The sequence below is a fragment of the Nematolebias whitei genome, chromosome 16, assembly GCF_014905685.2.
Source record: "Nematolebias whitei isolate Nwh7 chromosome 16, NemWhi1, whole genome shotgun sequence".
Taxonomy (NCBI): domain Eukaryota; kingdom Metazoa; phylum Chordata; class Actinopteri; order Cyprinodontiformes; family Rivulidae; genus Nematolebias; species Nematolebias whitei.
In genome coordinates, this window is record NC_056513.1 from 9,341,006 (window position 1) to 9,353,833 (window position 12,828).

The following is a 12,828-nucleotide window of genomic DNA, read 5'->3' on the forward strand; positions in this document are numbered from 1 at the left end:
CTAACACAAACAGCTAAATGAAGAAGCTAACACAAGCAGCTAAATGAAGAAGCTAACACAAGCAGCTAAATGAGGAAGCTAACATAAGCAGCTAAATGAGGAAGCTAACATAAGCAGCTAAATGAGGAAGCTAACACAAGCAGCTAAATAAAGAAGCTAATACAAACAGCTAACACAAGCAGCTAACAGAGGGTTGTTTCAACTAAACGATGGATCAGCTTCACAAATGATTTGTGACGGTGCACAAAGTGGTCAGATACTCTCCAGTCCTCAGTACTGGTACTTCTAAAATGTATCCATGGCAAACTATCACAGGACATGGTCCTCAGTTGGAAAAGGGTGGACTGTCCTCTGAGTGAGGTTCTGCCTCAAGTGGAGGAGTTCAAGAGTCAGAGTTTTGTTCACAGTGAGAGAAGAACAAAGTGTGAGATCAACAGACAGATCGGTGAAGCCTCTGCAGTATTGTGGACTCTGTGCCGGTTTGTTGTGGTGAAGAGGGAGCTGAGCTGCAAGGAGCAGCTCTCTGTTTACCTGCTGGTCTACGTTCCTACCCTCACCTATGGTCATGGACGCCTCTATAGGGAGGTGTTCCAACATGTCCAAGTGGAAGGAGACCCGGGAAAAGACCTAGGACACGGTAGAGAGACGATGTCCCTCAGCTGATCTGGGAACACCTTAGAGTCCTCCCAGAAGAGCTACAAGAGGTGACTGTGGGAGGAGATGTCTGGACCTCCCTGATCCAGCTGCTACCTCCGAGGCCTTACTCCAAAACAAGATGATGGACGGACGTACCCACAGGACATCGGTTGAAAACAGGTCATGCTTCTGAATGGGTCAGATTTATAAGGTGAAACATGACTCATGAGGCACAACGATCGATTAAAAGCTGATCACAAGGAACCAATCAGAGGCCCAGCTGGTCACGAGTTTGAATGTGGGGGGTGGAATGAGGGGTACCTAATGCTCCTGCCTCCTTTTGGGGAAAACAACCGCTTTGAAACTCCAAACGTTTAAAACTGCTTCAAATAAAAACTCCAGCGGTCCTTTCATTACCGTACTCGTACTTTTCCACTCACCACTTTGAGCACTGATCTGAGCAACGAACAGACACGGACACGAAGGAGGTTAGAAAGACTTCATGTCTGAAAGACTTACCTGTAGATGTCTTTATGGATGCCGTTTACTAAAAGGGGCATTTTGGGGGGGAGTGTGCTGTATCTACCTATGCTCCTGGTGGAACAAGCGGGGATCATGCACATTGAGAGCACGGAAAGAAAAGTGGAAAATGATGAAAATGTGAACAAACGCCGGTAAGAAATACCATATTTTTCAAACTACAAGGCGCACTTAAAATCCTTTAATTTTCTCAAAAATCGACAGTGAGTCTTATAATCAGGTGCGTCTTATTTATTAACTCTGGTTGTGCTTACTGACCTCGAGCCGATTGATGCGGTTGTCGTGAATGAGCTGAATAAAGATTGACTTATCCGACTGTTTTGTTTCACTTAATGCGCCTTATAGTCCAAAAAATACGGTATACAGAGAATGTAATTTACCGTGAAAATACAGTGTGAATGCATATTGCTGAAACCAGCTGAAAACTTTTAATCTCTAAACTGTTCCTGTGAGTGGAATTTGAAAGTAGGAAAATAAAAGCTGAACGCAGCAGAAAAACAAACAGCTAAAATGGGTAGAAAAAGCTGAATGAAGCAGAATAAGTTGAAAAAGGCAGCGAGAGGCTGAATAGACTACAAATTCTGAAATTAGCAAGTAAGGAACTAAAATGTGTATAAAAATGGTGAAATTAGAAAAAAAATGTAGCTGATAATGCTAAAAAATATGAAATTAGCATAAAGAGGCTGAAAGGAGAATAAAGGAAAGAACAAAATCCAAAACTAGCAGAAAAACGCTGAAAATAGCAGAGAAAGGCATAAAAATGTAGCTGAAAGACAGAAATTGTATGTGCAATGAAATTATCATGAAAAAGCTGAAAAAAAGAAAAAACTAAAAGGAGCAAAAAAAAAAAAAATAGCCAAAAGGAGCTGAAGTTAAAAAATAATAATAATAATCAACAGAAAAAAGTTATCATTAGAAAAAAAGTAGCTGAAGATACTAAAGAAAAAGAGCTGAATTTTTTTTAAAGAGGCTGAAAAGAGCATAAAACGTTAGAATTATCAAAAAGAAGCACAGAAGGCAGAAAAAATACTCAAATATGCTGATAATTACAGGAAAAAGTAAAACATAACTGAGCTGAATTTAGCAGAAAGAAGCTGAAAAAATCTTAAATTAACAAGACAAATCACTGAAAGGAGCAGAAAATAGCCAAAAGGAGCTGAAGGAAGTTGAAATTATGAAAAAAAGAAAAAAAAAACTGAAATGAGCAGACACAAGTTACCATTAGAAAAAAGTAGCTGAAAATACTAAAGAAAAAGAGCTGAAATTAGTAAAAAGAGGCTGAAAGGAGAACATTTTTTTATTATCAAAAAGGAGCAAAAAAGGCAGAAATGGCTGAAAAAAATACTCAAATTTACTGAAAATGACAGAAAAAGGTAAAGCAGAAAAGAAATTAATTTAGCAGAAAGAAGCTAAAATAAACAGAGATTAGCTGAAGGAAGCTGATATTAGCATAAAGACGCTGATCAAAGCTGAAGCAGAGCAAAAGCTGAAAGGAGCAGTAAAAGGTTTTAAACAGCTAAAGGGTTTGAGGGACGAGCAGAGAGCTCCATTCATTTTCAATGAGAAAAAAAAAAACTGAAAAAGCTAAATACTTCAAAAAGTACAAATTGCACAAACACCAAAAGTGACAGAAGGAATGAGCTGAATGAGCCGAACGTTTTGAGACATGAGTTGTGGAACAAGCTAAAAAACGTATGGAAGAAAAATGGATCAATAATGAGAACGTTTTGGAAACAACCGTCCTAGAAGGGTTTTTTATCTTTTCCAGTTATGCATCAGACAGAATCCTCTTCTGTGCTGTTCAGTGTCTTGTTGTTGTTGTTGTTGTGTTTACACGAGACAACAGTGGCAACAAAAAATCAAACAAAAAAACCAACATCCAGGCAGGAACTTCACACAAACGTTCAGGTTTCATGCACACGTCAACAAACCTCTTTTCCACCGTGCGTTGAAAAAGACTGAAAGGTGGCCGTACCTGTTGGTGTGTAGGCACTCGGCACTCCCGCCCCGAATGGACCTGTGCACCTCCAGAACCTCGCTGCCGTTGCCACGACGACGGGTGAATGTATGAAAAACAACACAGCAGGACAGGAAAAGTTTACGAACGAACGAAAAGGAGAAAAGATGAATCTAACGTTTAATTTAAGTCCAGAACAAACCGGTTCGGACAACAAATCTTCCGTGTTCGTGAATTATAACTAATCATTAGCTTTGATCAGGTTACCTGTCCTCCGAGTACTCGTAGTCCGAGTCGCCGGAGCGCTGATGCTCCAGGGAGGACTCGTGGTACCGTGAGCGGGGGTGATGGTTCTGGTGGATCTCATCCAAACTCCTGATCAAATTAAGCAAATATTAATATTAGTACTTCATTAATAAATAAAATCATATTTATACAGTTTCCATGCACTCATCTTGGGCGTGAATGTCAGATATATTTTGGACTTTTGATGATTTATTTGAACGGTTCTTTGTTCAGTTTGAGATCAAAACCGAAGCTCCTGATCCAAAAGCCTTTAAGATGGACCTGCAGCGGTCCACACGGACGAGACAAACGTCCCCTGGAGAGAAGTTTGACGGTCAGTCGAGGAAAATCTGTCTGGAGGAGCCAAAGTGAGTCTTTCAGACCTCAGAACAAGGAGCCAACTGTCGAGCACGGTGGTGGCAGCATCATGTGATACTAAAATAGATGCCGTGATAAAGATTCCTCTGAATTCTTCAGCTTCAGCTCAACTCAACAGTTGGACAGATGAAACGGGGACACCACAGACCTTTTTACAGATGCCAACGTGCTACTCAGAGGCAGTATTTTGCAATGCATTGTGGTCTAGATGGAGCTTAATTTGAGCTGGATCCTGCCAGAACAGGATCCATGAACTCCCTTATTTTGACAGGGTGCGTTCCGGTAATTGTTCGCTTGGATCCGGTAACTCTCAGGCTTACTAATAATAAAGTTATGAACACATGTCACTGCCTTGAATGAATAAAACTTATACTGGATATGTAAACTGAGAATAATTACATAAACACTCATTTTAAACACAACAGCCACTTACGAGCTTCTTAATGTCACATACGAGCTGCTCCTTCAAGTAAGCATTTCCGTGTCTACCCTTAAAAAAGTGTCCATCCTAAAAGAGTGGTGGTTATGAATACTGGGCTAACCAGGCAGTTGGAGGAGGCGCATGGCAGTTTCACATTGGAGTCAGACAACAACGAGCAGGGACAGTGTCAGGCTCTGAACCGTCAAGTAAGGGGGATTGGGGGGTCGGATGCTTGACAGAAGCGGAGTGTTTACAAACGTAGGTAAACGTAGATGTTTAACGACCTGTTAAAATACAACAAAATGCAGGAAATCGCATCTACTTTATTCAAAATTTTCTGGGGGAGGACACCCATAACCCCCTGCCCCCCACCAGCCCGCCCACTATTTGCATTCCGGCATTGTCATTGGTTGACAAATTAAGCCCTGGGTCTAGATATATTCAAACCTACTCCTGGTTCTTTAACTTCTACTCCAAGTTTGCCGTTCATTTGTGAATACTCGTTACTCTCACTGACTCTGGCCTCGTTAAACAAAAATGATTAGAAATTATTGAGATTTAAGTTTCACGTCTGTCAACAATCTAAACGGTGTTCAGCTTTACGTGTTTCAGCTGCTCTGAGGTCATTCTGACACTGGAAACGTTACACGTTGAGAACATTTCACCCTTACAACATGAAATACCAATAAAGTAATTTATAATGACATTTGAATATGAAAGTCTATAAAAAGTAGGTGTAAAAGACCGAAACGCTGGAGTTGAACGCTGAACGTGGACATGAATGAACCAAATGAATGTATTTGGCTACGTGGTGCTCGAGCATTCGAACTGTTTCAAGCAGCAAGCCGATGGGATCGCTGAGGGGTTTGAAGAGTGAATGTTTGTAGTTTTTGGGATGAGTGTTTTTGGCTGGAATTGAACAGAGAATGTTTTTGCTGGTAGGAGTTACACTGAGTATAAAAACACAGTTTACGTTCGACTGACTGAGGCGGAACAGAGTGAAGGATTCTAGTGAGGGGAGGGAGCAGTTTTATCCTCCACCAGGTGCAGTGGAGGAGCCAGGGGGTGGCCAGTGGTGGCCTTGGCCACCATAGCTTGATCTTTGCCCCCCACCACAATCATTTGAGAAAACTACACTTTAAGGCAATATAAAAACTACCAAACATGGTTTCCTCAAATAATTGAGGTGGCCAGTTTAAAAATATATTGTGGCAGCCATCTTGGATTTTTACGTGGTGATCCAGTTTTCGCAGGAACCTTTCTTACGCCTAGATGCAGCCGCACACCAAAATGCAAGATGGCACTTAACTTTTTTTTTTTTAAGTTATCAGGCTCAAGATGGATGCAGGGTGATTTCAAGTCCCCTCTTGGCTCTGGAACAGGAGCCAACAAGTCCTAAACTCTCATCAGAACCGGTCTCTGGTGTGTGTTTGGGCCTCTGGAATGACCTTCCCAAAGACCTGACCTCAACCTGATCGACAATTTGTGGACTCTGATTAAAAGCTGGAAGAAGAAGGTTGCTTGTCGATGGAGACAACAAGCCTGAGGTCCAGTGGGACTTGACGAGATGTTTAATGGAGTGAGAAAAACGAAAAAGCTCTGATTTATTCTTCATCAATTCATCGGCAAAACTTCTGTGATGTGACCCTGAATTAATTAAAGAGCCGTCACCGTTGAAACACCAGAGTTTCCAGAGTTGCTGACCTCTGCATGGGCACATGTGCGGGTCGAGACCGAGCCCGGCAGGAGTCCTCTCTGTGAGGAGACACCGAACGGGACCGGTGTTGGACGGGACGCTGCTGCTCCGGGACGGCCAACGAACTGCCCCGGTCTCTGTCCCGGGAGTTACGCTCGGCACCTGCGCACAGAGGATGAGGTGAAAAAAAACCAAACAGATCAAGTTATTTAAAGATTCACAAACAGACCACAGCTGAGTTTTAGCTGCAGACGAGAGCTTTGAGCTCCTTCAGGTCTGTGACAACCTGCGGCTCAGGGGAGCTCGCAGACCGTTTCTCACAAAACTCTGAATCTTCCGTGCTCGTGAAGTACCGGATGGGCTGATCAAGCAGATAAAAAAAAAAACTACAAAAAACTACAAAATGTCTCAGCTCAGGATAAAGTTTTTTTTTTTTTTGTGCCAACTTTTAAAAAAATCACAGCCACGGTTTTCAAAAAGTATGCACGTGCGTGTACGTGCACATTTTTTAAACCCTTGGAAAAGCTTAAGCGGAGAAATCTGACTTTTTTTTTTGTTTCTAATTTTTATTCATCGATTCATTTTTGTGCAGTCAATAAGCAAGACCTAAAACTCCTTCTAATTAGTTTTTATTTTTGTCTTATTATCTGTCTTATTTATTTTTTTAAATGCTCTCATAACCTCACGATAATGAGGGAAAAAAATCGTCCACGGGGAAATCCCATTATAAATTCAAATTTTGACCCCGTATTTAATCATAAAATAACGCCACCCTTTCAGTATTTTTTTTTTTTTTACCTCTATCCCTATACTTTTGATTTTTATAGCCACTGTACAAATTGTCCGTTCGCTTTTTTGCTGTTTGCATCCAGTTTTGTTGGACGAATTTTGTTGGACTGGAGTTGAGCCTTTTGTCATCCAGTGTCTTCAGAAAGAGAGAGACGCGAAGAAACGATAAAGCCGGTAAATGAAAACGAGGTAGATAATTTTCATTTATCATGCGATTAATTGATTTATTGTTTATTGCAACGGGCATAGTTAAAAGGCTGATATGAAGCCTCCGGTCCACGTGAGACTGACACGAACTGAAGCCAGGACAGGGACTCTACCGGTTAAACACAAGTACCTCCTTGTCTGGACACATTTGGTGACTCCAGTGAAAGAAAGACGGCACTTGTTGGTGTAAAAGCATGCAAAAGATCCGGTAAGACCCAGCAGGAGAGGAGAAACTGTTCACTGCAGCCTCAGACGTTCAACACAAGTAAAAACGAAAACACTTTAGAGCTTTTCTTCTTCTGATCTGAAGCAAATTAGAAATTTGTTTGAAAGTAGTTGAGAGCAGGAAGCAGCTTCTCGCTCAGGGCTGGAGAACTACAAACTACTGCAGAGAAACAGCCAGTAACCATGCCCCCCACCCACCTTTGGTCCCAACTACCAAACCATCATCAAACTCTGTGTCAGTGATGCGACGGGACCCTGCGCACACACAAACACACACACACAGACAAGTCAGGGGACACGTGTCCTGCCTGAGTGTCCCACAGAGACACTCAAAGGTAAAGGAGAGTTTAGCTGCTGAGAAAACCTCCCGCCGAAACAGAAACAAAAACTTACTCTGGAGTTTCTTGCTGGGACTGTCTCCGTGGCCGTGTCGGCGGGAAAGGTACGGAGACGGCTGCGGCAGAGGGATGGAGGACGCGTCGTGGGTCTGGAGCTTATACCAGTGAGGAATGTCGTCCAGCAGGGCCGTCTCCAGCTCGATCAGGATCTGACAAAACAAGACAGAAGACAGAAAAAGATTGGAGCCTCAACGCTGACAAAACTGTGCATCCATTTCACCCAATTGTTTCCATTGCCAAGCTTCACTTTCTGCTCCACCCACCATTCCGCCCAGCTGTCTCCACTCTGTCCATCAGCCCCACTGTGAGCTTAAAGGGACCTCTGACTAGTTGGAATAATAGAGCTTACTTAACAAACAACCATTTCAGCTCTAAAACCAGTTAAAAATACTACAGGCTGTTTAGATTTTCTCATTCCAAAACAAAAAAATGACACATGGAAGTCACCGTTACATATATGTTACATACATATTTCTTAGTTCATATCTTAGAACTTATCACTGTTTTTCTTTTACATTTTATTGTTGGATGTAACTGGGACCCTGTGTACATAATCTCGTTCCACCACATGTACCACGTGGGGTGCGAATGACAAAGAACCTTGAATCCTTGATAAAAAAAATCAGTAAACACGTTCTCAGCTTCTTTTTGCAGAGAAAAACAACTTTTAAGACGAGGTCACAGGTTTCAACCGTGAATTTTGGAGCTTCGACAAGACGGAGGTTTTTTCCCGAGGTCGGCCTGTTAGCTTAGCTCGTAGCTTATCTTCTCAGCGTAGCTGCTTCTAACGATCCAAAAACATGATTTTGGAGGGTTAGAATGGATTTTAAAGAGAAAGGGAGTGGTCAGTGAAGAGCACCGGAGTTGTGTCTTCAGTAGAAAGAGACAAGAAGAAACGATAAAGCCGATAAATGAAAATGAGGTCGATCATTTTAATTTATCATGCGATTATTTGACTTATTGTTTATTGCGACAGGCCTAGACTGAATGCTCTGTCTCCAAAAGTCTGCACCCGGAGGAACAGAGAGACGTCCAGCAGCAGAAGACCTGAGGTTCTGGGACAGGGTGTGGGGACATTTACAGCGGTCTAACAGAACCTCGCAGACCCCCTGTGGGTATCATAGTCCCTTCACCTTCCAGAGTGTAACTGAACTCTTTAAATTTAACTCACTGACTTATCTTCAACCAAACGTGGCCACCATGGTGATGCACGGCAGTAGAAGCATCATGACAAGAGTCTTTTAGCGTAAACTTCAGGAAATTTAACAGTCCAATAAAGAAATAAAGAACTCACCTCGCCCAGAAACTCACTCTCCTCCTCCTGAACCCGGGGCTGGTCCCAGACCGTGATCTCCAGCATCCGCTCCCTGAAGTCCCGCCGGTGAACGTGGGAATAAATAAAGGTCTGGTTCCACTTGGGCTCGGCGCTCTTCTTCACGGTTTTGGTCCGTCGTTTACTTTTATCACTGGAACAGAGATGTCGTAGTTGAGACAGGAGCCAGTGTCATTATAAGAATCACGGGTGTTTTCTTACCTCCGGTCAGGCAGGAAGTACATTTTGACGTACGGGTTCCGGGGCCGGCCGTCGGGTCGAGGGGGCAGGTCTACGGCTTGGAGGACGTTGACGATCAGCTGATGACCCACTTTGTCGTACCACAGCTTCACCTGAAAAGATGCACGGTGACTTTTATCCCTGACGGGACAGAATTCACTCAGGTGGACCAGGTTCTTGTTTTTCCTTACAGAGAGCTGTCCCGGCAGCTCCAGAGGAAGATCCCGCAGGGTGCCGGGACTGGTCGGGGACATCACCGAAATGGAGGGACGGTCCATCTTCTGGGACTCAAAGGAACTGGAACCAGCTGGGAAATTGATAAACAATAGTTTGTTTTTAAATGGATGTTGAAAAAATATGTGAACATTCTTCACGGGTGCTGCTTAAACCTTCAGTAAACTACAGGAAGTGGACAAACGCCAGAAGAAAAGGACTTACTGGATTCCAGCGGGGGATGAGTGGAGCCCGGGATTCTTGGAATGTCTCTGTGGAAGAGTCCAAACAGATCAAGTTTTATAAAACCGTATTAACGTAACACATGGCTCTGTTGCAACAAACAGGCTCAGAAGTCGACACGGTGGGTTGAAGAGGATGCTACACCTGGAAAAAAAAAAATCCTCTCCATCTTTAAGATTTCAGGAAGGACAAATGAATTTCCACCTGATTTTTCTACTTACTGATTGGCTCTAAACACTTTTCTCAAGATGTTTTAGGACTTAATTTGGTTGATGGAGTTTTTAAATGAAGAGAAAATATCAAGAATGTCTGTCAAAATTAAATCAACGCCATTGCTCACATGTTTTCATAAAAAACATACTGATAATGTAAATCTCACCCGATCGGTCTTGAAACTACAATCTCCACTTGGGGCTCGGCCTTGGACTCAAGAATGATGTTGTAGACTTCTTTCTTGGTTGCTCCGGGCAACGACTTCCTGTTCCACTGCAACACCTCGTCACCTGGGAACGAGACGACGATACACACCGAGGCTCGTTTATTTACTTGATAAAATAATTACTCCTTCGTCTACTGCTTATTCATAGTTGGGTCAAGAAGACAACAGGTCCAGGACCTCGCTCTCTCCAGAAACAGTCTGCAGCTCTTCCTGGGGGACCTCATGGTGTTTGTTCCAAGACCATAGACCGTGGCCTCTTCCCAGTGGGACGTGCCATAAAAAACTTCTTAAAAAGGCATCCAGGAGGGATCCTGATCAGATGAACACCTCAACTGATTCCTTTCAATGCAAAGGAGCAGCAGCTCTACTCTGAGCTCCACCAGGATGACAGAGCTCCTCACCCTAACTCTAAGGCTGAGCCCGATCACCCTACAAAGGTAAGCTAAGCTAACAGGCCGACCTCTGGGAAAAAACCTCCGTCTTGTCGAAGCTCCAAAAATTCACAGTTGAAACTTGTGCCTTCGAGTAAAAAGTTGTTTTTCTCTGCAAAAAGAAGCTGAGAACTTGTTTACTGATTTTTTTTTATTAAAAGTTCTGTGTGACAAATGCTATGCTAAAGAGCTCAAACCACACAGAGCGACCGCTATTTTGAGAACCAAAGACAGAGAGCACATGTCACGTCAAGGGGCCTCCCTCCCACTTTTCTTAAAGAGACACGCTGCTCACTCCCTCACTATCCATCCTTCAGTTCAAACAGTCTTATACTGCCATCCGGTGGTCGAAAAAATGCACTACACTAAAAAATGAACCAACATTTCTTCTTAAATTTGACAATAGTTACAAATTATTGTCAAATTTCAAACAATATTATCGTTTATCGCAATAATTTCTGAGACAATTAATCGCCCAGCAAAATTTGTTATCGTGACAGGACTATCTTGCAGTCATGATCAAAACCTCATGACCAAAGGTGAGGCTTGCTTTGCTTGTGGACTCAACTCTTTCTTCACCACAGCCGACCAAAGTTACTCCAAAATTTACTCTACGATATTTGAAGAGAGGCTACAACTACTAGCCGTTGGCTCAAATTAGCTGTTAGATTAGCTATCAGCTCAGACTAGCCTTCTGTTTGCACTAGCCATCAGCTTAGCTGTTAGCTCAGACTACCTGTCAGCCCAGACTAGCCATCAGCTTGAACAAGCTAGTAGGTTAGATTATCTGTTAGCTTAGACTAGCCATGAGCTCAGACTAGCCTTCAGCTTGGATGCGCTGTTAGCTCAAATTACCAATCGACTTACACAATGTATTAGCTCAGCTTTCAGCTCGGACTAGCCAGTAGCTCAGATTAGCAGTTAGGTAAAACAAACCATTATCTCTGGCTAGCTGTTAGCTTGTCAGTCCTGTCAGAATAAAAGCATTTTGCCAAAGTAAGAAGTACCATATACAGCAGGTAAGATATTAACTGTTTTTAACCTTTCCATGGAACTCACTTCAAAGGGTCTGAAATAATTTTATATATTTATTTTAGGTTTTGGAAAAAAAATTGAGTCTATCTCTAATATACATATATATCAAGAAAAATACAGATTTTGACTATAAACACATAAAAATCCACTAACTGCTGTAGTTTAAAAAAAAAAAGAAACATGTTCACCTGCTCGCAGGTGTCCCACCACATCTGCCAGGCTGCCTTTTTTTACTTTGGTGATGAAGGCCCCGAGTCTTCCCGTTTCTGTCATCTTCCCTCCCACCACCTGCAGGCACACAAGATTTTACGTAAAGTTTTACATAAAAAACATCAAAACAAAAACACTTCCAGCTTTTAAAACAATAATTCCTTCTTACTTTCAGGCCCAGGAGGGACCCGGCCTCTCGAGGTAAGGCCGACCTCTTGCTCAAGGTGATGCGTCCGATCAGGTGGTCGCCCTCTTTGGACGGCTGCCACGTAACAGGATGCTGCGGGAAACAGAGGAGACAGTCTGTTAGGAAGGAAGTTATGATGAGTAATCAATTTACTCTGACAGCTGATGAATCCACCAGGGTTTTGTTTTATTTTTCTGTATGTTTGTAATTCAGGAGAAATGTGTGAGTCAAAAAACTAAAACTCACGTGCCACACTGTAGGATCTAAAGGATGGCAGTCCAAGTCTCCTGAAGAAGAGGGAAAAAAACTGAAATTAGCCATTTAATCATTTCAGTTGTAAACTCTTTACAGTGGGAACACATTGTGGGCTAGTCTGAGCTAACGACTAGTCCAAGATGATGATTAGTCTGAGCTAATAGCTAGTCTAAGCTAACAACTAATTTGAGCTAACGGCTAGTCCAAGATGATGACTAGGCTGAGCTAACAGCTAGTCTAAGCTAACAACTAATCTGAGCTAACGACTAGTCCAAGATGATGATTAGTCTGAGCTAACGGCTAGTCTAAGATAACAACTAATCTGAGCTAATGACTAGTCCAAGATGATGATTAGTCTGAGCTAACGGCTAGTCCAAGATGATTATTAGTCAGTTAATAGCTAGTCTAAGCTAACAACTAGTCTGAGCTAACGACTAGTCCAAGATGATGATTAGTCTGAGCTAATAGCTAGTCTAAGCTAACAACTAATTTGAGCTAACGGCTAGTCCAAGATGATGACTAGTCTGAGCTAACAGCTAGTCTAAGCTAACAACTAATCTGAGCTAACGACTAGTCCAAGATGATGATTAGTCAGTTAATAGCTAGTCTAAGCTAACAACTAATCTGAGCTAACGACTAGTCCAAGATGATGATTAGTCTGAGCTAACGGCTAGTCCAAGATGATTATTAGTCAGTTAATAGCTAGTCTAAGCTAACAACTAGTCTGAGCT

The 12,828-nt window shown here is 42.4% G+C and overlaps 1 protein-coding gene across 1 annotated transcript in view; it reads right to left on the bottom strand.

Annotated features, from left to right (window-relative positions):
* Positions 1–12,828, bottom strand: part of rims1b (regulating synaptic membrane exocytosis 1b) — an 80,378-nt gene that overhangs the window by 18,070 nt on the left and 49,480 nt on the right. The window contains exons 5-18 of the mRNA XM_037689625.1: positions 12,089–12,129; positions 11,825–11,935; positions 11,634–11,733; positions 9,920–10,043; positions 9,523–9,569; positions 9,276–9,391; positions 9,067–9,197; positions 8,827–8,998; positions 7,528–7,681; positions 7,333–7,389; positions 5,922–6,075; positions 3,401–3,508; positions 3,152–3,214; positions 1,156–1,230 (exon numbers count right to left, since the gene is read on the bottom strand). Coding sequence (XP_037545553.1) covers positions 1,156–1,230; positions 3,152–3,214; positions 3,401–3,508; positions 5,922–6,075; positions 7,333–7,389; positions 7,528–7,681; positions 8,827–8,998; positions 9,067–9,197; positions 9,276–9,391; positions 9,523–9,569; positions 9,920–10,043; positions 11,634–11,733; positions 11,825–11,935; positions 12,089–12,129 — 1,453 coding nt within the window. The remainder of the gene's footprint in view (positions 1–1,155; positions 1,231–3,151; positions 3,215–3,400; positions 3,509–5,921; positions 6,076–7,332; positions 7,390–7,527; positions 7,682–8,826; positions 8,999–9,066; positions 9,198–9,275; positions 9,392–9,522; positions 9,570–9,919; positions 10,044–11,633; positions 11,734–11,824; positions 11,936–12,088; positions 12,130–12,828) is intronic.